The following is a 24,052-nucleotide window of genomic DNA, read 5'->3' as shown; positions in this document are numbered from 1 at the left end:
GACATAAGCCCGGCGGATGTAATACTGAAGATCCCGACAGGGTGAGTATTTTAACTATCCCTAACCCTCCCCGCACCCTCTAACCATCCTTTAGGGGTGCCTAACCCTAACCTCTCCCCAGGGGTGCCTTAACCTATCCCCCCCCCTTCCCCTAGCGTAACCCTCCTGGGAGGGGTGCCCAACCCTAAGACCCCCCGGGGGCCCCTAAACCTAATCCTTACCATCGTTCGGTATGCCGGGCGTCAGGATTTCGGCAGGTGGATAATGATAGGCATTGGGATTTCAATGGCTATCATTAGTCCCATGCCAGGATTTCACAGTCGGGAAGCAGGCGGTCGGCATTTCGACCGCTGGCCTCCTGACCGCATACCACTATGAAGATACTACATGTAGAGCAGGAGCATCTTCCCGCCAGTCTAATGTGTCCTCATTTTGAAAAATCAGCTTTTTTAATATGCAAAAAGAATTAGCCCCCAGGCTAAAAAGGTAGGCAGCACCAAAGAACATCTGCTATAAAGTAATTTGTGGAAAATTAATGTGAAAAATAATAAAGTTAAAATACAAAAAAAAAAAAGGGGGAACGACTTCAGTTAACTATTTTGTTAAGCTGTTGTCACACCATGCACATAATTTTATTACATACAGAGAGTCCGCTTCTTCTGGATGAATCCTTCGACAAGTCATACTGACATTGACATTAGGAAGGAAAAAATAAAACAAAATTAAACAGAAATTATAAACACATTTCAAACAAACCTGTTCAGGTGTTGCAGGTTATGCGGTTGTCAGCGCTATCGCAGACGCTTCTGTATTTTAATTAAACATTAAGGTGTTTTTTCTTCTGAAGTTGTAAATAAAAGATAGTGCTCTAATTTCTTCCACCTAGAGCCATGGGCCCTTACACTTCATATCAGCCAGTGCAAGTAATTTATTGAACCAATACTTATTAAGTTAACTCGTTACACGACCCAACGGGATCCTGCATTGGTAGGTGCATACACACTTACATAATGCAGGGGGTGGAGGCGCGATGTAGAATGCCATGCTAAATTCAGCAGCATGGCATCGTACATGATATCTTCTGATTGACCGTGCGGCACGGCCACCCACAAAATATTGCATGGGAGCGCGCAAATCGGGCACACACACTTAACGATATGCCCGATTTGCCATTCAAATTTGCTGGGAAATGACAAGTCAGGCCGATATCGTTTAAGTGTGTACCCAGCCTTAGGATCAGCTGCTGGTTACTGGGCCTCCTTTTCCTGATCTCTCCGACACCCTTTATTAGATTTGCTGATGTGTGCTTATTGCATAGTTTTCTGTTTGGCACAGATGAAAAGCAAATTTGCTGTTATAACGTTTTTCTCCCCGCTGGAGACTGACAACACCACAGGTTAAAGTTATTAAGCTAAGGTTGACAGGAGGGGCAGTAGGAGTCATCAACTGCTAGGGCATTTATAAAAGATTACTAAAGATGAGTGAAGATGTAATTGCAGATTAGTGTTGAGAAAAGGGCAGAGATGGAAATAAGGGAGAATAACAGTTAAAGAAGCACATTAATGCAGGTTTGCCAATGCAGAGAAAAGGGGGGCTGATATAACACTAGCCATGTCAACATAAGACTTGTGAAAAACTGTATTGAAGTAACAATTAAAACAGGAGTACCCCTTATTTATTATAAGGCTTAAGACACATTCATTGTGCAAAAAGAAATAGTGATAGAAATTAAGATAATGATTCATTGCCCATGCAGGCTGTTGTAGGGGAAAGCTAAACAAATATGGGTCTTCACTGTTATTCTTTATTACACACATAAGAATAATGTCTATATTTTTGAAGTTTTCACAACTACATCAACTGTTTATGCCCACTGAACAATAAAACTGGCACAGGCTTCCAACTGGATTCAATTCAAGATAGAGAACAGGAAACCCAAAAACAGGACACACCCTGTTATCCGTCATCCACCAGATGCAAATGGATATGAGTAAGCACTGGCACGAAGCCGCACATGATCAACCTCATGAGTCAGTAAAAAGGCTTCTGTTCTAGTGTTAATTGAGTGAATTGCCTCCCCCTCCATGAGCTCTCTCATGAGCTATGACTATTAGAGGTTATGAAAAATGTATGATTTTTTTTTCTGTTCCCACAGCAGCAGCCTGTAATATGACCAACTTGTTACTTATGAAAAGGAAAAGAAGGGAACTGCAGCTGCATTGAAGGACCAGTAGCCATTGAGTGTTATTTTACACAAAAGGACTGCCAGAAAAGAAAAATGTAAATAAAGTTTAAACACCAAAGTGTTTATTTGAACATTGATGAAGAAACAACAACATTTCGGGCAGTCCAGTACCCTTTGTCAATACATATATATTCAGGACCTGATTTTCTTACAGAACATGGGAATGATTTCTTAAATCAGAAGGTTTGCAGGCACTCTCCTACATCAGATACATGTATGCTGATGTCAGCAATACAATGTTAGCAATAGGCAAGTGACAGACTGGATCCCTGCAGTTTGGCCATTACATGTAGTCAAATTTATCACAGATGGTGGATCACATGTATTTGTAGTCTATTAAGAATAGTATTAATTTTGTATTTTTGTGCAATAAATAATAAATAAAAAGGCTAGTGCTCTACTAGTTTCTAAAATATTATATATAAATATTATTACATAGAATTTAGAATCAGTGGTTGGCATTACCACCATTAGACCAAGTACTCCATGTGCATTTCTTTGCCTTTAAAAACACTAAAACCTGGGTGTTTCGCTTGGGTTCAGGAGATTACTGGTAGAAATTCCATCAAATTAATTTCAACTGATTAATTGGAGCAGACAGTGTTTAGGAGACAGTAATGCTCTATAACTAAGGTGACATCATGACTGCACTTGATCGCAGTCATGAAACCTTGACAAAAGGTTTCCATTTTCAGACCAGCTTAATTAATATAACTTCAGAAGAAACCATACTGTACAGTGAAGAAATGTGTCAGGAGTCTACATTAAACTTCTTTGGACAAAGCGTGACAATAGCTACTGAATGGATCTGTTAACATGATATTGGAATTATATACAACATATTATGGTTGACCCCTACTCACTCAAGCCACACTGGCGAGGGTCCACAATATATCCCAGGAATGTTGAGCATAATTTTAGCAACACCTGAAGATCCAATCACTGGGAGATTGTTAACACATTAAGACACCAACTCACTACCTTTGGGAGTTTGCTATATGCTACCGTATATAAGGTACTGACTGACTTTATATAATATTTGGTAGTATAACATTCCACAAAGGATAGAATAGGCTCCTTGCCATATATAAAGAATTACACTAACCTTACCCACATAATATACGCAACATCTGATGTTTTATGTTCCAGTTATATGTTACAATCAAGTACTACAGTACATTCGCTGCAAATTAAAAATGATTATGGAATTCATCTGATGTGATAGCATTGGCTATTGGATATTATGCCATATTAAATGAAAGTATATGCAACATTTGCAATAATTAAGAATTATATAAATGCAGCTTCCGGAGTACAGATTAATTATTTAAAAAAAGGAATGCCTACAGTAAATTTCCCTTCTTTTTTTCCTCTGTTGAATATCAGACCATACAGAAGAGCCTATGTATCAAAGTTTTGATGAGAGATAAAATTGTATGATATAAATCACCAACCAATCGGCTTCTAACTTACCAAAGAATTTAAGCAGCTGCTGTGACTAATGAGGCCAAGTTTAGAAATGGTCACACCATATATTATATATATATATATATATATATATATATATATATATATTTATTTACTATGTGTGTATTTTTCAAATCAATGCATTAAGCAGCAGAAGTACTGTGTTTTTATTATAACCTATACATTTTATTTTAATTGTAACTTTAATCTGCCAACAATATAGTGAAGCCTGTTTTACAATGTAAAAGTAATGACATAAAAATAAATTTTCATAAAAATCATTAGCCATGTTCTATTTGCAAGAGTTGTTGGTCTTAACTACCTGACTGCCTTTCATTTCACTCTGTTGGGAATATATGCTATGTCACAAATGGACAGACGAACTTATGCTACATATGCACAGACATTGCCAAGAAAGACCTGCATTATTTGTGAGAGTAGTTGACAATTGTTTTTGCAAGGTTAAATGAAATGCCAATGTTTGCCATGCAGAACCAATTTTGTGTGTACATACGGATGTTCCATATCTACTTGACTTCAAAGCATTATCTTTCAGCATATCAGACTGCAAATAAAAGATGAAAAATTAGAATGTAAAATAATCTAGATACACTACCCGACAGGCAAGTTGTAATGATTGTTGTATTTACTTAAAGCTTTACAAAAACAGGTTTACACTGATATGGTTCTTGTTTATCCCTATGATAAAAAGGAGATGTACTAAATTCTTAGTGCAATGTTTATTTGTGCACATGTGGGCATGTCTTACAGTATATATACAGTTAGCCATCATTTCAAAAGCTCATGTGTATTTACTACTACAAAGCTAAGGGTCAGTTGTAATAAATTTGCAACCATGCTATCTCAACTGATTTGCCTGAATGTCAATACATGGAAACTGGTTACAAAATGCATTGGTGTGAGATATGTCGGAATAGGGGTGAGAGGGCAATGGGGTGGCTCGACCCTCCCCCTAAACATTTAAAAGGAGCCGTGGCTGCCGCTGGTCAGGGGCCGCGCTTTATAGCAACAGGCTCCACATGAAGGAGGAGGTGTAATGTGCTGTCTTTAAGTTAAAATACAGCACATTGCACCTCCTTATCCTCCCTGCGGTGCAGGGGCTGTGCAGCCTATTGCTATAGAGCACAGCCCCTGACCATCCGCAGCCACTACTCAGGTAAGAAAGAGGGAGAGTAGGGGGATGCCGCAACGATATTATGTTGCGCCCCCCCCACAACATAAAATTGTTCTGACGCCCCTGATTCTGCATATAATTCCAATGGTTAAGATATTTTAACACCTGAAATTAAGATTTTATTTCTAACTTCTTAAAGCAGCAATCCCAAGAAAAAAACAAAAAGTTTCTTTGGTTTTTTTTAAACACAAAACACTATGCCAAATTAGAAGATGAATTTGGTTAATAAAACATGTGTCTTTAGACTGCTAGCAATTATTATAAGTTCTGCAAATTCTAGACTGTATCACGTGAAAACCTCAGTCATAGAGCACATAACGTTGTGAGCAGAGAGGTTTGAACACCCCAATAAGCTCTGTCTTCAGGGTAAATCTGCCTTTACATGACATGCTATGAGCCAATCAGTGTAAGTGGCAGCAGTAATGCCCTTCACACATTTTTGTAAAGGACACCTAATAAAAAAGAATATCCGATGTATGCTTAAAATGCATTTAAATTGCCCCATTAAAGGGGGTAAAAAAGAACTGATGAGGGATTGTTGCTATAAGAATTATCCCACAGACACATGCAAACAAGCACAAAAATAAAATAAAAAATCTATCCACAGGGCCTTTGTAAAAGGATTTCAAACTCTACATCACAATGGAATTCAGTGTGTTGAACTTGTAATATAAAATGCAGATACTGTAGGTAAAGCTTTGGTTATGTACAATAACACGGCTGTTAATAGTACATAGATCACATAAGGCAAGCCATGGTTACACACCACATGGTCTCTCCTCCTGGAAGTACTTTCTCTGCCTTTGTGTGAGCCAACCACATCCACAGATGAGCTCTTAAGAATAAAAACAAATGTAATATTACTAAATCAGGTACAATTAAAAAAATGCTTACAGTGTAGCAATGAGAATGTACGAGCAGCTGAAACTACAATTTTAGATATATTATCTCACTGATAAGGTATCCATGGAGTCAGGGGTTAAACATTTTTGGAATCCATGTACTTGAGGAGAAATATGAAAGGGTGTTGAGACTTACTGCTATGGTGCCAGGAGCATAACAGACAGGGGAAGGACAGTAAGAGAATAATGTGTGAGAAAGCATTTAGTGCCGTTTTGTACGTGTTTGTTCTGTAGAGTGGAGTACTGTGTATTACTCTGTTATAGTGTTCTCTCATCTTACTGCTTTAATGTTTTACAGTACAATAAGAGTATGCATTTCCTGACAAACTGTTAAGTGTTGTAAAAATAAAAAAAATAAAAAAGTTTGTTAATGAAAAATAATCCTGGACAGGTAAAGATGTAATACATACATACATACATACATACAGCAGGTATTGAACACATCAACATTTTACTCAGTAAATATATTTGTAATGGGGCTATTGTAATGAAATGTTCACCAAATGTCAGTACCAACCCATGCAATCCACACATGCAAAGAAATCACACCATAGATGTCCATAAATGAAGTTATGTGTAACAATGTGAAATGACACAGGGAAAAAGTATTGAACACGCTTACTGAAATTTATTTAATACTACGTACAAAAGCCTTGTTTGTAATGACCGCTTCAAGACGCCTCATGTATGGAGAAACTAGTCGCATGCATTGCTCAGGTGTGATTTTGGCCCATTGTTCCACACAAACAGCCTTCAAATTTCAGTGGGCCTCTTCTATGAATTCTGATCTTTAGTTATTTCCATAGATTTTCAATTGGATTCAAGTCAGGTGATTGGTTGGGCCATTCTAGCAGGTTTATTTTCTTCCTCTGAAACCAATTGAGAAAGTGTCCTTGGCTGTGTGTTTGGGATCATTGTCTTGCTCAAATGTCCACCCTCGTTTCATCTTCAGCATCCTGGTAGATGGCAGCAGATTTTTATCAAAAAGGTCTCGGTACATTTTTCCTTTCAGCCTTCCTTTAATGATATGAAGTATGCCAGTACTATATGCTGAAAAACAGCCCCACACCATGATGTTCCCACCTCCAAACTTCACTGTTGGTATGGTGTTTTTGGGGTGATGTGCAGTGCCATTTCTCCTCCAAACATGGTGTGTATTATGGCATCCAAAGAGTTGAATTTTGGTCTCATCTGACCAGACTATATTCTCCCAATATTTCACAGGCTTCTCCAAATGTTGTGCAGCAAGCTTTAAACAAGCTTTTTCTTCAGAAATGGAGTCTTGCATGGTGAGCGTGCATACAGGCCATGGCGGTTGAGTGAATTACTTATTGTTTTCTTTGAAACAATTGTGCCTGCTAATTCCAGGTCTTTCTGAAGCTCTCCACAAGTGGTCCTTGGCTCTTGGACAACTCTTCTGATAAGTCTTTTCACTCCAGAAATCTTGCGAGGAGCACCTGGTCGTGGCTGGTTTATGGTGAAATGTTCACCTTCCGGATTATGGCCCCAAAAGTACTCACTGGAACATTCAGAAATCCTTCTGTAACCCCAATGCCATCAGTATGTTTTGCAACAATAAGGTTGCGAAGGTCTTGGGAGAGCTCTTTGCTTTTACCCATCATGAGATGTTTATTGTGTTTCATTGCTAATGAGACACCTCTTTATAGGCCATCAGTTGGGACTGAACCATCTTATATTTATTTGCACTTACAAGGGGCAGGATTGCTTTCTAATTACTGATAGATTTCAGCTGGTGTCTTGGCTTTCCATGCCTTTTTGCACCTCCCTTTCTTCATGTGTTCAATACTTTTTCCCTGTGTCATTTCACATTATTACACAACTTAATTTATGGACATCTATGGTCTGATTTCTTTGCACGTGTTGATTGCATGTGTTGTTGCTGACATTTGGTGAAAATTTCATTACAATAGCCCCATTACAAATATAATGAGAAAAATGTTGATGTGTTCAATACTTATTTTACCCGGTGTATCATTATGTAATAAAGATGTGGTACAGTTCAGATAATAATTATAGTTCAATTATAATTTCTAAATCTGGACGCACGACTAAAGGCCCCCCATACACCAGTGATGGATTGTCGCGATGCTGCAATCCACAGATGCTGGGTCGGAGGACCGGTGAAATTCAATGGTTTGAATTTGGGGAACATCAATGACCGCCGGTTGGCACTTCCGTTCAGCGGATCAGCATTTTTGATCCGGTCGCAGGTGTATGGGGGCCAAAAAGATGATCTTTCCAATCAGCCAACTGGTTCTAATAAAAATCTGATAATGAATGAGAATAAATGACAAATCAACTATTTGGTCCCAAACATCATAAAATGGACAAAAACGGTCAGAATAGTTAGTTAAATCCCTTTGATTTAATCAATTTTTCTTGAACCACCGTTTTTCTGGTGTTTGGAAGCATATGGTCTAGTTGGAAAGATAATACTTAGGTGTGTGGCCAGCTTTAGCAATAGGAATTACTACAGATAATTAATCACATCTGCAGACATTTTAACATATTACAAACACTTTAAAATGTTTTTCCCAAGACACTGCGGCAAGATAAGAGAACAATGGTTAAGCAGCTACCTTGTAGTACTTAGGGAATTGTAATACAGTATAGAATTAATTAACAGTATTAGTATCAACCGCTTATTCAATAATAGGTGTTCATCGCAATAAACGATTTGAAGGTCATGCAATATTATTAAATTGTGGCTCTGCACAAATAATATGAGATATGGTAAGAACTTACCTTTGTTATCTCTATTTCTACGAAGTCCATAGGGTTCCACAGGATACCTTGGGGTATAGGTGATGACGTCAGGCATCGGGCACCATAGAGTTAAGTTTTCAGCCTCCCAGGATGCACTAGGGTCCCCCTCCTATACCCCGCCCCCGAGCCAAGGCATCTCAGTTACGTACCAAGCCATAGGCCGGAGGAGGAGAAGGAAGAGAGAGAAAAAAGATCTGGACACACACAAGAATCACAGTCTCACCAGAGGGAGACGGAAAAACCGGTGACCAGAGCAAAGCCCATCTGCAGCACAGGTGCGACAGGGCGGGAGTCCTGTGGAACCCTATGGACTTCGTAGAAATAGAGGTAACAAAGGTAAGTTCTTACCATATCTCATATTTTCTACTTCAGGGTCCATAGGGTATCCACAGGATACCTTGGGGATGTCCCAAAGCAGTATCCTTTAAGGGTGGGGACGCTCCTGTGCTGAAAGGAGAATCCGCCGCCCGAAGGAAGCATCCTGAGAGGCATAGGTGTCAAACACGTAATACCTCACAAAGGTATGGACAGAGGACCACGAGGCCGCCTTGCAGATCTGGACTGCAGAGGCACCACGTCGAGCTGCCCACGAAGGACCCACAGACCTAGTGGAATAAACCTTCACAGAAGGAGGAACCGGCAGGCATTCATGAAGATAAGCTTCAGAAATCGCCATACAGATCCAGGCTGCCAAAGTTTGCTTTGAAGCAGGCCAACCCTTTTTACGGAAGCCAGAGAGGACAAACAAGGCGTCCGACTTCCTAAACGAAGAAGTGCAGTCAACATAAGTCCTTAAGGCCCGCACAACATCCAAAGTGGCCTCACCCACTGAAAGGCCAGGTGAGTTAAAAGCCGGTACAACTATTTCCTCGTTAACATGAAACTGGGAAACAACTTTAGGAAGAAATTCAGGACGAGTGCGCAGCACTGCCCTGTTCCCATGAAAAATCAAGAAGGGGGGGGTCTACAAGAGAGCCCCTAAATCAGAAACACGTCTGGCCGAAGCTATGGCCAGTCTTAGCTGTTAGCCATTTAAGATCCACTTAACCCAGTGGTTCAAACGGCGGTCCCTGGAGAGCCCTCAGGACCACAGCCAAATCCCAAGGCGCCACAGGTGGGACAAATGGCGGCAGAATTCGCAGAACACCTTGCATAAAGGTGCGCATATCAGGGATTGTAGCAATCCTACGATGAAACCAGACCGACAGGGCAGAAACCTGCACCTTTAAAGAAGCAAGGCGAAGCCCATGGTCTAGTCCCGCTTGTAGAAAGGCTAGCACTCTAGACAGACGAAACTCCCGCGGTCGACACCACTGGAAGAACGTATGCCACACGCGATGGTACATTCTCGCAGAAGACGGTTTCCGAGCTCTTAGCATGGTTCGCACTACAGAGCTGGAAAACCCCCTGGACCTTAACACGGCCATCTCAACAGCCACGTCGTCAAAGACAGCCGAGTCAGGTCCGGGTGAAGACAAGGACCCTGTGACAGAAGGTAAGGTCGTAGCGGCAACCACAGAGGACTGTCCATGGACAGACCCCGAAGGTCTGAGAACCAGTGGCGTCAGGGCCATGCAGGAGCGATCAACAGTGGAAGAAGGGAACGTGGAAGAAGGGAAAACGGAGGGAACAGATAAGCGAACCGGAACGTCCACCGGACGGACAGAGCAACCACCAGAGACGCCTCTTCGTCTCTTGTGCGAGACCCGTACACCGGCAACTTGTTGTTGTGCCGGGACGCCATGAGGTCGATCTATGGTAGACCCCACCTGTTAACCAGCAGTTGAAAAACGTCTGGGTGCAGGGACCATTCCCCCGAATGAACGTCCTGACAACTGAGAAAGTCCGCCTCCCAGTTTAGCACTCCCGGGATGAAGACTGCTGATATGGCCGGGAGATTGAGCTCCGCCCATACCAGGATTCGGGACACCTCTACGAGAGCCGCCCGACTTCGGGTTCCTCCTTGCCGATTTATGTAGGCCACGGTGGTAGCGTTGTCCGACTGGACCTGCACTGGGTGACCTTGGAGTACCTGATGTGCCTGCCGGAGGGCATTGAACACCGCGCGGAGCTCCAGAATGTTTATCGGAAGCTCTGTTTCTGCCTGAGACCACCTGCCCTGGAACAAGTGTGGACCCGACACTGCTCCCCAGCCCCGAAGACTGGCGTCCGTTGTTAACAGGACAAAATTCGCCACCCAGAACGGACGACCCTTGTTGAGATGGGTCGTCTGCAACCACCAGGCTAGGGACAGGCGAACCTCCGGAGTGAGCACCATCGTCTGGGACTTTAGACTCTGAGGCAGTCCATTCCATTTGGACAGGATCAGGTGCTGCAGAGGTCTGGAGTGAAACTGGGCATATTTCACCATGTCGAATACCGACACCATGGAGCCCAGTAACCTCATCGCCGAGTGCAGAGACACCCGGCGGCTCTGTAGACAACTGCGCACCCTCAACTGCAAGGCAGAGATCTTTTCCCCCGTCACAAAGATCCTTTGCTGTCCAGAGTCCAATAAGGCTCCGAGGTGCAGAATCCGCTGAGACGGGATCAGGGTGGACTTCTGCCAGTTTATTAACCAGCCGTGCCGTTGCAGTACCGCAATGGTCAGGTCCAAGTGGCGTAGAAGGAGCTCCGGAGATCCTGCCACTAAGAGAAAGTCGTCCAAGTACGGCAACATGCGGACTCCCTGCAGCCGCAGGGAAGCCGCCATGACCGCCATCACCTTGGTGAAAACACGTGGTGCTGTCGCCAGGCCAAAAGGTAATGCCCGGAACTGAAAGTGTTCGCTGCGGATTGCAAACCTGAGGAATTGCTGATGGCGTAAAAGAATAGGGACATGCAGGTAAGCGTCCTGTATGTCCAATGACACCATGTAGTCCCCAGGTTCCAGCGCCAGAATGATGGACCGTAGAGTCTCCATCCGAAACTTCAGTACCCGCAAAGACTTGTTGAGAGCTTTGAGGTTGAGTATCGGACGAAACGACCCATTGGGTTTCTGCACCAAAAAGAGATTGGAATAGAAACCCTGGCCCTTCTGGGAGAATGGAACAGGCACTATAACTCCAGCCTGGAGCATAGTGTGCAAGTCCTTCCGCAATTCCGTGGCTTTGTTCCGGTCTGATGGCAGACCCATGGTGAAGAATCGAGACGGGGGTCTGTGCCGGAAGGAGAGGGCATACCCGTGGGAGACCACCTCGAGAACCCAAGTGTCTGTCGTGGTGACCGACCAACACCGGGCGAACTGCAGCAGGCGGCCTCCCACTTTGGGATCCCCAAAGGGAGGCCCAGACCGTCAGGCCGCAGGCTTGTCATCTGGCTTAGGGGCCGGACGCCTGGTACTCCAGGCCTGCTTCCGGGGCTTGGCCGATTTTTTGAGACCAGCCTGTCGGGGAAAGGATTGTGCTTTAGGCCTACCCTGGGCCCTATAAGGCCGAAAGGACGACGTACCTGAACCGGAAGGAACTGCAGCAGACGGGAGACATGCCGATTTGGCTGCCGCCAGTGTGGCTACAATTTTGTCCAGGTCCGGACCAAATATAACTTCTCCGTTAAAAGGCAACGCTTCCAAGCCCTTTTTGGAATCAGCGTCTGCCTTCCAAGATCGCAACCATAAGGTGCGACGAGCAGCAACAGCTGCCGAAGAAATGCGAGACACCAGGGTACTGATATCCAAGGCCGCTTTGTTGATATAAGTGGCCGAATCCCGGAGATTGCCGATCAACTCCGTCTGTTCAGCCGAACAGTCGGAATCGAAGGACGCCTCCAAAGTGTGAGCCCAGCGCTCCATAGCTCTGGCCACCCAACAAATGGCCATAGCCGGCCTTGCTACCCCCCCCCCCCGGGAATAAACGGACTTTAGGCAGATTTCCACCTTACGGTCCGTGGCATCCTTTAAGGAGGACATGGAGGGCATGGGCAACGTGGCACTTCGGACCAGGCGTGTTACATGGGAGTCCACCTGTGGCGGAGATTCCCACTTGGCAAAATAATTGTCTGCAAATGGATACGCCACTGCTAAACGCCTTTGAGGCTGATACCGTTTGCCTGGATGTTTCCACGCTTCCTCTAGGTGGTCCACGAATTGCCCCGAAAGAGGAAACACTGTGGCATCGCCCTTAACATCCTTGAAAAAGGATGTATTTGGAATTTGAAACCGGAGGCTCCTCATCCTCAATAACTAAAGCAGTGCGGACTGCACGAATAAGGCCAGGTATATAAACCTTAGACTTAGCGTCCGACTCTTTAGTACGGGGACGTTCCTGGTCAGAAAGATCCAGAATCTCCCCATCATCGCACGTCCTGTCGTCATCCTCATACGGAGCAGACAGATGCCACCGGCCGCTTGTGAGGCTGCAACACAGACTCCCCTTGCAACGCGTCTGACAAATGCTGTACAGAGCTTGTTAACGAAGTAACCCCCGCAAACTCATGAGCGACCTGCGGAGGGGAAATAGGGAGACTGTGGGGTACCATCAATTGTCTTGGAAAACCCTGCATGGGTGACGACACCACTGACTGCGGGGACAATCCCATCTGAGGGAAGGCAGGCTGCGGAGCTAACTGGCCCACGAGGGTTGTAAGCACTTTGGCGAAACAGGCCCAGGGCGGTTCCTGTACCGGAGCCGTGACAGTAATCGGCCGCGTCAATAAATAACACTGCCGACATAGCCCCTCCGCGCTACCGTCCCCCTCCGCTATAGGTACCTTGCATGTAGTACATAAAAGCTGGAGAGGAAGTCACTTTCAGACATGATGGTAAACGTGTGGTAAGTATGTGACCCCTCTCACTGATACTCGTAGTATAGTGTGAGACCACCCTGCAATCACCGCACCGCAAGGGCTTTAGTAGAAAAGGATCAGGGACAGTGAAAAAGCTGACAGTAGAAATGAAAGTACAGGCAGCAGCGCTAGCAGAAGTCACATACAATGCAAAGAAATTCAATTCCTGCACTACCAGCGCTGATAATCAACTACACAGACACAGAGCCTGGTAGGACACAGCGCTGCATACACAGACCTGAACCAGACAGAGGAGAGGTATGCCGGGGGACCCAGACCGCGATGCCACCGCTTCCAAGCTTCCAGCAGCGTTCACCATGCGCTATGTAAGATGGCCACCGAGGAGGCCGGCCTGGGGGAGGAGCGCTGCCACAAGGCCAGTCAGCACATGCAGAGAGAGCTGTGTGCAGCGCGGGAGGCGCCGGCTGTGAGACAGGGAAGGCGCGCTCCCCTGGCATGCATTTAACCCCTGGGACGCCGCAGCGCTACCGCTCTGCCGCGGTCCGCTGTCCCAGGGGGGTAGTGGAAGCGCAGGTTAGTACCTGGCTCCACGCTGCAGCCAGTCCCCAGGGATCCCCCTGCCTGGGGACTCTGGACCATGTTTCAGCGGGGACCCACCGCGGCGCCCCCGCTGCTTACCTGCTGTCCCCCTTAGATCCGGCCATGGTCCTGAACATCTGGTGTCACCGCTAGCTGTGACCCCAGATGCCTACCAGCATCCGCGGATCGGTACCGGCGTTCTGGTACCGGCGGGGTGTAGGGAAGACAGCATGGACGTCAGGACTGACTGTCCATGCTGTACTTCCAGATGTGCAGCCACAGCTGCATAGAAGAAAACTTCAGGGGCTCTTCTTGGCCCCCCTCTAACAGGTGCATCCGACTCCGGCCGGGCACCAAACTAAACTGAGATGCCTTGGCTCGGGGCGGGGTATAGGAGGGGGACCCTAGTGCATCCTGGCAGGCTGAAAACTTAACTCTATGGTGCCCGATGCCTGACGTCATCACCTATACCCCAAGGTATCCTGTGGATACCCTATGGATCCTGAAGTAGAAAAAAGTGATGCATGTGTAATGCTGCAATAAAAAACTCCTGTGCTGATCACCCCACACAAAACAGCTTTCTGCACAATGCATGATCAACAATGACTAAATAACCAGAAATCTCATCTAATCTAATTCTAAAGAGAATTGTAGGGTTACGAGTACAGAGCCTTGGAGTACCTCAAAGGTTACATTTTGGGGATGAAAGGAAAATAACACTATTCAACTATTTTTGAGGGTATTAACCACTCAACTGCCGTGGTCACATGTGATGGGACTGGAGCCCAGAAGTGCTTCATCTTGCAAAGTCGCATCACATGCGACCACATCAGCCCACTCTGTCTCCCGGCTTCTGCAGAGGAGATCCGTTCTGCACAAGATCTGCGCTTGAAGAGGGACCTTTGATCGACATGCATTAATGCAGATGCAATGCTACATTGATTGGACCCCTGACTTACCATTCTAAACGGCAAAGCACATGTGGTGTTTTGTTGAATCTGCCTCCGTCCGGAAATTGTCTGTTACCATCTTGTTTGCACACACCACCAGCCAACTATGGTATGAATCAGGGAACTCCCTCATTCTTAGGTTATTTGGATGTTTTAATGTGTATTATTATTGATTGTGTGTTTCTGACACATTTTATTTTTTCAATAAATGTGATTGATTGTTCACAAACTATACTTGGTCTCAATATCTTTTTGGGTAAATATCTGGTTTAAATAATTCCATTAAATTGGTTATTATAAACATCTAACAATAATGAGCACTGTATAGAATCCACTTCTATTTTTTGTGCATTACCCCGATGTTACTGTACAAGAATGGGCTCAGAGGTCCAGGGCTAGTAATGCTCTACACCTTTAGCACAGAAGCACTGCACAGATCACACTGATCTGTGCAGTGTTTCTGCTGAACACGCTGCTGACTAGGTAGTCTATTTAAAACTTCTATTTTGGCCAGAGATTGCTCAATGTTTGACTGTGTTTGCAAACAAGATTCTTAGTAAGTCCGCCTGTTGTATTCCAGTCTATGGAAAGTAATTGCGAGTTGGTTCGATGGTGTATTGACTATTATTTGTGTTTTGCCTATAGAATTGTGGTTTTTATACCCGTTCTTGTCTTTAGTATATCTCCGTATTTCAAAACCAGGGAAAACATGCACAGGAATGCAATCTCGGCAAGACATCATTCTTAGTAAATATATCCCTAAGTATCCTTTGCAGTAGGGAGAGAAAACAAAGATTGAGACTTTGGCAGCTAAATATGGCCGAATTCAATTCAATGCGATTATGAATAGCCGCGGGAAGGAGCTCCCGGAACTATTCAATACACTGCGCTGTTTGCCTGGTTTTGAATTGGTGAAGTCTAAGAAAGCCGGTTCTCGCGACTTGACTGTTAGCGCTGCGCAAAGCTGGCAAACAGCTGCACACCCCAGCACTTTTGTCGGATTTCTCCTCGCATCCCCAGGGGGGGCGAGAGAAGAAATCCTTTATCCCACCCAAACAGCACAGTGAATTGAATAGCTTCTGGAGCTCCCTCTCGGTGCTATTCAACATCGCTTTGAATTGAATTCAGCCCATAGTGTCTGTAAAACTAAATTAAATGATGCTATATAAAAAGTTATAACTTCGCTTTCTCCCATCAATGATACAAAATAGGTTAAAATTGTATATAGTAATACAAATAAACTAACCCTCGGAGTACTATGGATTCTACTAACTGTCAAACTTAAAAAGACTCCTTGGAAAAGAAAAATCGCAAAGAAAAGTAATTAGTGGTGGAAGAAGACCATTGTATATAAAGAAAAAAAATAAAAAAAGAAAGAAAAATTTGGTCAAGAACAAACCAGATATGGACGCTGACTAGACCGGTGAGAGTACTTGGCCCGGTCAGAATCCTCCTGAGAGGAAAGAAAGTAAATAGGATTATTAATCATTGGCATGACAATATTGAGTATTGACAATATTGAGTCAGAATAAAAACATACAAACAAGAAGCTACTATCTACACGTGTAATGTGATCAAATAATTTGGCACACTGTACTTTAAATTTAATAACAGCTGAAACATCTAATGTGAATATACCTGTTAGTAAAGTGATAGTGACACAAATGTCTATGCATATGGTCTTCAAAACCAAGGATCATGCAATATAGGGTTATTTTAAAAACTACATGCAACCAATAAAAGAAACACTGCAATGGTTTGGCTGAAACATCATGAAAAGAGCATACATCTAAACAAATTATAAATTACGGGCCTTTAGTGTTACTGTATGAGGCATTAAACCTTCAATGACAAAAGGCATGGCTTATAAGATTGCAGCCTTAATACCTGATATTTGTTTAATGCATACATGAAGGCAGTGGTTTCCATACTCTGCTGTTGGTGGTCCAGCACTAAATCAAATTATTTATGGTCAATGTAATGTAAATATGTGGACAAAGAGAAGCACAAGCCTGTCCATCACCACATAACTGAACCTAAGGATAACAGATGAGCACAATTTACTTAATTGTTTTCTGAATTTCTCAACAACAAACTTCTGGCTTAGGGGTGCCGTGAAAGAAATGCTGATAATCTAGGGCAGGGGTTCCCAACCACGGTCCTCAAGGCACACTAACAGTCCATGTTTTAGGGATAGCCATACTTGAGCACAAGTGACTTAATTAGTACCTTGGTTTATTTGATTTAACCATCTGTGCACAATCATGGATATCACTAAAACCAGGACTGTTAGTGTGCCTTGAGGGCTGAGGTTGGGAATCACTGATCTAGGGCATCGTGATTTAAAAAAGTTTGGGAACCAATGCATTAAGGGATACATTTTTAGGTGCATCTGATGAGTCTATTAAACCCACTGATCTTAGTTGTCCTCGCTACCCATAGTTCCCTTAGGTCCTTACAGAACTCTCCTTTCAGCTTCATTGAGGTGTAATAGTCTAGGGAAAATGCAATTTCTTGATATATGGACTAGTGGAAAGAAGCATGTACAGCATCAGTGGACATGGCAGGTCCAGAAATAACTGCAAATATTTAAAAAGCCAAGCAAAGGGTGGCAGATAACTTCATATATATGTTCATAAACTGTACAGAAAGATAGCATAACAGTGCATGGCATTTAACCTGTTAATCAAACAAATCTTTTACGTTTATATTCTCTTCAAGATTGGTTAATCTAACAATCCTTGAAAGGGCTGAAGGCCACCATACTATTTGTACTGAATTCTTATAGAATGTAGCCTCTAAATTTGTCCTAAACTGATTTTATATGCGTCCCCAAAGACAAGTTGCCTAAAAACAAGACTAGTTTACATAATCACTAAGGCATTGTTTTTATGCAGAGAAAAAAAGTTTGACAAGGACATAAAGTACCGGTAGTAATGTAATAATACTGTAATGCTTTCATCTAACTGTCATTGGTGCTACCATGGGCTACTACTCCGATTCTTAGTTTATATATTCATTTATTCATGAATCAACATTAAATTTGCCAGAAAGGGTATATGAGCCTCTAGACCTTAATCCAGTAAATTGTAGTGGCAATGTTTGATGTAGTTCATGTAATATATCCATCCCAATCCATGGGTTGAATCCAATGTGTAATTATGAATGGGGTGAAAATATATCCAACTAAAGTGGGGGACTGATAAACCATTATCATTGCTGCTGAAATGAATCACAACAGTAGCTGAATCCTACAGGTTCACAGACTTTTTCAGACAAAGTTAATGTTGGATAATTTTATCAATAAATGAAAGAAAAAAGTATGTTTTTTTTTTTGCTATTTTATGTATTGGGTTCACCTTTTTTCAATTTGTACGACTTAGATCAGTGGTTCTTATCCTGGGGTACAAGTATCCCCCAGGGCGACTCGGTGACGTTCTTGAACATTTTTCTGTAATGGCTGGTGGGGCGGGACAGCCAGGTGTTAAGTAGATACATAGGGAAAGAAATGTAGGACCCCAATAGTGAAACGGAAAAGTCTATCCCGGTAAAAGAAAGCATATGTGACTATAGGTTTGTCAGTTTTGCATTTTTTTTTTAAATTATAGCATGTGAGAAATACATATGTACAATTAATTCTATTTTGTAATTATTTTTAAATCTAGCTTATAGCACATTTATGGCTTTAATATAGTTAAACCTAAATATTATATTCAATAGCAACTATATTCAATACAAATCTATTACTGTGCAAATGATGGGGGTACAAATAACACAAATGGGCTGCCAGGGGGTACCAAAGTGAAAAATGATTGAGAGCCACTGACTTATGGTGCATATACACGGTCAGATCTGTCAGATGAACAGTTGAACGATTTTACCAATGATTTGAACGATTTCAGACAGTATTAAAATGAATGAAATTGTCAAAATCTGACTGCAAACAACGACGATGTCAGATATCGTTATCTGACATGCGCAAAGGTGCATCTTTCAACATTGCAGGCCCTTTTCTTTCAGATATAAACGATTTTTAAAATCGGTATCGTTCATATCGGACAACAAATCTGACCGTCTGTATGCACTTTTAAATGAAAATCAGTACACATTTAAGGTCACATTTATGCAAATATTAAGAAAATTCTCATGGGATAACAAACTTTGTAGCAGTACTGTCAGTAAAGTGCAGCCCCTTAGCACAAAGACAAGACCACATGTGAGAAATGTAACACAACAGGATTGTTCACATCGTAAAATTCAAGATAATCCACTTGACAAAATGAAACTGCTTGTGAATTAAATCTGTATTCAGAACACTGGGACTGTCACTATCTGTCATACCTAGATCTTTAAGATCATGCATTCTTTGGTGATTACAAGAGGTCTCTTGCACACCTTCTATAATTCTTTCATAAAAAACAATGGCCCTCATTCAGAGCCGTTCGCTATTTGCGGTCGTTCGTTTAAAAACAAGGGGTGGCTATTCAAATGATCCGTACGCACATTGCAGTCTGTTCACACCTCTAAGTCTGAACGAACGAGCAAAACATACGCTCGTTTATTTGTTAAAAACGCCCCCTGGCCGCTCGCACCATACGTCATGTCCGCTATTTATTAGATTAATCGAGTACATCGACCAGCGTATGAACTGCTCGCTATTCTTGTGGTTGGTGTTTGCTACCACAAATTTGCGAGCAGTTCTGGCTATAAAATAACCCAGTGACGTGGTCATTGACGCTGCTGTTTTAAATATACACACCCATAAAACGCCCGTTTTGACCTTTAAGCACGCCTGCGTTCGGATCTCCACTCCCCATTTTCAAGCACCTTCCCCTGTTACCACCCACATACGCCTCATTCTGTCACTCAAAATAGCAGGCACTCGCTATATAGCGTACAAACGATTTTCGGCCGCACTGACTGGTTCGCGCATGCGTACTAAAAAGCGTACGCATGCGCAGATGTGCAAACATCGCTCGGAACGAGCGTACTGCCGCTAACGAGCGGCTCTGAATGAGGGCCAATGTACTCAGGGAACACTTTCTGGTGACTATAAGAGGAGCGGTCAATACAACAATTTAAGCAAAGAAAATATATTTGGACACTTTGAATAAGCAAATATAATCAGTTCTGTCATAGTATGAATATACTCTATTTACAATACCATAAAGAATAACTCTCCCATAAAGGGACACCTCACTTAATGTAAGCGTGCTTAGTTAAAATATTTAACATGTGTTAACACTACATCATTTTATTCTAAACAATGATTAGGACATACAGATGTTTCCCAAGTTGTCCTGTCTCAAGTCACGTTAAAGAGGGGTCTTTGTCGCGTCATAAAAAAACATGCTGCACAGCTGCGGGTGTGCTCTAAATGAACTGAGATGGTGCAATTTTCTGCTTACCCACTAGGATGCTATCACTCTGCGAATTAAACTACAGCACTGTATACAAAAACATTCCCTGACTGTCAGTCAATCACATACAGTACGGATAGTGAACAGTCATATTCAATTAGCCTCATGGTTTACCCTGCGGCTAATTTCCGCACTGGACCTATTCAATTAGCGGGGATTCCTTGCGCGCAAGTCCCCGCAGTCGGACTTTACCTCGCAGCTCATGGAGGTGCGCGGTAAAATCCGCGTAAAAAAACACCAAATCGGGCTCACACGTGGAAAAAAAAATAATAATTTGATTCCGCGGTTTATGTGGAATCAGTGTGTTTCTGCGCGTGAGTCACGATTTTTCGGAGCAGGAAAAAGGCTATTTTATTGAACAGCTTTTACCTGCGCTGCGGGGATTTTGGCCGGCAATTAGTAGTGGGGTAAACCCCGCGGCTAGTTGAATACCCCCTTATACCCCTTTCAGACATACGACCCGGGAAATTTCCTACTCAGACCCCGGAATTTCTCCTGTGCAAATTCCCGGGTATTTGGTCGCGACCCCCCTTTCAGAATACAGTGTCTACCCGGGAAATTCCCAGGTAGACTCCTTTCAGACATAAGCCAGATTTTTTAGTTTTAAATATTACTTGCCTCTCCTCTGCTCTTCCTATCCTATCCCCTCTCCAGCTGCCACTGATATCATCATGCAGCAGGCCGCCGTCCAATCAAAATACAGCCACTATTAAAATAGTTAATAAAATAAATAATTCCTATCTGCCCTGGTGGTCCAGCGGGAGTGCGGGCGGCCTGCTGTAGCTGCGAACCACCAGCGGTCTCCAGCGCCGGTGTGTGTCCACGACGTCCGGCTGGGGTTCTCTGTGCTTGAGGACCTGGCCATGGTCGCTGACTTGGTTGTCAGTGCCACCGGCGCGGGGGTGGTGAGGACGCTATAGGACGCTCTGCGCTGCCAATGTAAAAGCTGCTTGCTGCAGCCCAGGAGTAGTAAATTCCTGGGTAGCACCATTCAGTCCCGGGAAAAACCGTGGTCGATTGAAGGGGCGGCTACCCGGGAACGTGTTCCCCGGTAGGTACCTTTCAGACATACGCGGCTACCCATGGAATTTGGCTGAGGCAGGCCAAATTCCCGGGATTCTTGAGATGTCTGAAAGGGGTATTAGTCTTCAATTAAATTGTTCTCACAACGGTGTGTGTCCTGTACCCTGATTTACTCGCTCATAGGTATAGGGGGAATGCCGCACATACAGTGCACTATATAAGAGAAAATATAAAACTCAAAACAACAGGTGCAATGATAACTAGAATTTCATTGTTCTTACTATGGTATGTGTGTCCTGTGATATTTTTACTGACGTGCAGGGCGACAGTGAATTGCTTATATTGTCGCACACTAATAGAAAAAGTTGCAGATAATGTCAAGTAAATTTTGCAGTGTTGTATATTTGAGTATTTAAATTAGTATTCATCTACACAGGAAAAATGAAGATTTAGATAATAACTTAAGGGGCCTATTCATTAGCAGATCTTTCTGAAAGACAAAAGATTTATCTTTTGAAAATTCCTGGGGCTGCTGTGACAGATATCTGTCATGTACATGACACATTTTTGCAAACGACGAACGATATTGCATGACATCATTCTGGGAGTGGATTTTTCTATTAATTTTCATTAAAAAATCGTTCGTTGTTCACCGCGACAGATATTTCTAATATCTGTCAGCGATAAACGATAATTGATCAACATGTTGGAGAGACAAAAGTCCCAATTTGTCGGATGCAAGAGTGTGCATTTTTATCGTTCAGAGCCTATCCATTAGCAGATAAATTGAACGACTGAACGATAAATCGTTCATCGTACAAATTTATCTGCTAATGGAAAGGCCCCTTTACTGTGATAATAAGTTATACAACCAATATTTCGACATATTTGGTTTCAGAGAAAGGTACAGATCGGGACTGAAGTGGTGTTTAAACCTAATACAATTTTTTTTGTTATTTTTTTTTTATGCAGGAGGGTGGGACTGTATAGTCCTACCTTTTCTTGAGACCAATTTACAGGAGGAGCGTCAGGAGGGACCAGACACAGTGTTCAGTTAGTCAGGGCTAAACATAAACAAACCAGTAATAGTGGTCTTCCTTTGTAATAATCATTTTAAACAGTAAGGGCACTGGTTCCAGACTGTAAATGAAAATATTGGCAAGCAATGAGTAGGGCAACTGTATTAGGATTTATACTTCACTGTAGAATATTTCTGAACGGGATGGGTATGGGATGCCGGCTGCTCGTTGTCAAGTGTCAGTCAGTATTCTAACCCTCACCCTCTCTTAACCCTCCATCCCCAGTACCTGACCCTAACCTCCACCCCTAGTGCCTAAATCTAACCTCCCCCTCCCTGCACCCTAAACTGAGCCCCCCTTCCTTAGTGCCTAACCCTCCTCCTAGTGCCTAACCTCAACCCCGCTACTTACCTTCAGGATTCCGGAGGTCGGGATGCAGGCACCGGGATTCTGAGCGCCGGAATCCCTGCGGTCAGACTGCATCCCTTCTGTACATGATGATGCCTTTATTTGACCAGTATACCATTAAACTTTATCCAAAACGAACTTATCCCGGCACAAGAATTGGCTGGCAATAAAGGTGATTACTGTGAGGCAAGTAATTACAGATACTAACTCTAAAACCTAAATCACAGGGCTTCCTTGTAGGACCAGTAAAGCTGAAGATGTACAAACAAGGCAAGCCATCATTGCTTGGGAGTAAAGGGATAAAAAAAATAAAAAATAAAGCCCCTCATGACAAGGAAAAATTACATCCAGGAAGTACTATATCTGTTTATTATACTGTGTGATAACTGCTGCTGAAAAAAAACATTGGAAGGATTCCAAATAAAGTTGGAGAAAGGAAATAATAATGTTCATTGTCGTTCTGCGATTTTAAGGTCAGCAACACAGACTGGCTTTGTTACAGGAATCGGTCATTCTCAGATACTGAATCTTCATTCTATTACTGATAAGGATACTAGGAGTACTCATTTTGTGGCTCTAATAATTCACTAGCCATATCTAACATGCTATCATTTCTAAGTAAAATCCTGCACCTGGGATGCTTTGTTGTTGGAATATCAAGTTTGACCCTTTGATGAAACATTTTACCTGGTCACTGCACCACGGAGACCTGTGAGTTGATGAATGCAGGGAGGTGACTGGCCATAAGCAGTTGCTAAAGAAATTCCCAATATTTTGAAAGATTTAAATAAGCATAACCTGAAGATGTATGTCGATGTATAGCTCACCATTCTAATCAAAGATTTCCCATGCGTGCAAATCAACTGCACATACTGTACAGTACGTGGAAGGGAACTGGATTTCAGATTCTGTTGTTTCCTGATTGTAAAGTATGGGCATTGTCAGCAATAAATAGCTTTCACTGGAACAGCAGCATAATAGAAGAGCGAAACGGGTGGTAAAGATAGCTAGTGAAATGGAACCTTCTAAGGTTGGGCCCGAGAGCAAATGAATCAATTCCCAGTAATACCCTTGTTTTTACGACACTTGTTGCGTGCTTAGCCAATAACAGATTACATCAATAAGACTCACTTCACAATAATGTTCTATTTCTGAGCAATACATGCAGGCTGAATGCACAGAAAGACATAATGAATCACTATTAAGTAACACAAGGCCTGTTCACATGGGCTACCTGTCAAATTACACTAGAGCAGTGGTTCCCAACCTGGGTGCCGTGGCACCGGGTTGGTGGTCCAGGACCAGTTCAAATTA

General features: G+C 43.1%; 1 protein-coding gene across 8 annotated transcripts in view; it reads right to left on the bottom strand.

The window, feature by feature from the left end:
• LRRFIP2 (LRR binding FLII interacting protein 2) overlaps positions 1-24,052 on the bottom strand; it is a 137,236-nt gene that overhangs the window by 69,009 nt on the left and 44,175 nt on the right. For 4 of the 8 annotated variants that reach the window (XM_088464165.1, XM_088464171.1, XM_088464191.1 and 1 more), the window contains exons 5-8: positions 16,268-16,321; positions 5,674-5,742; positions 4,227-4,277; positions 644-685 (exon numbers count right to left, since the gene is read on the bottom strand). The exons of the other annotated variants lie outside the window; for them this stretch is intronic. In XM_088464165.1, coding sequence (XP_088320291.1) covers positions 644-685; positions 4,227-4,277; positions 5,674-5,742; positions 16,268-16,321 — 216 coding nt within the window. The remainder of the gene's footprint in view (positions 1-643; positions 686-4,226; positions 4,278-5,673; positions 5,743-16,267; positions 16,322-24,052) is intronic. 8 annotated transcript variants of the gene reach the window in all.

This window comes from Taudactylus pleione, unplaced genomic scaffold, assembly GCF_031769625.1.
Source record: "Taudactylus pleione unplaced genomic scaffold, aTauple2 ptg000054l, whole genome shotgun sequence".
In the NCBI taxonomy this organism is placed as follows: domain Eukaryota; kingdom Metazoa; phylum Chordata; class Amphibia; order Anura; family Myobatrachidae; genus Taudactylus; species Taudactylus pleione.
The sequence above is the reverse complement of the archived record's forward strand: the minus strand, read 5'-3'. Positions and strand labels throughout refer to the sequence as shown.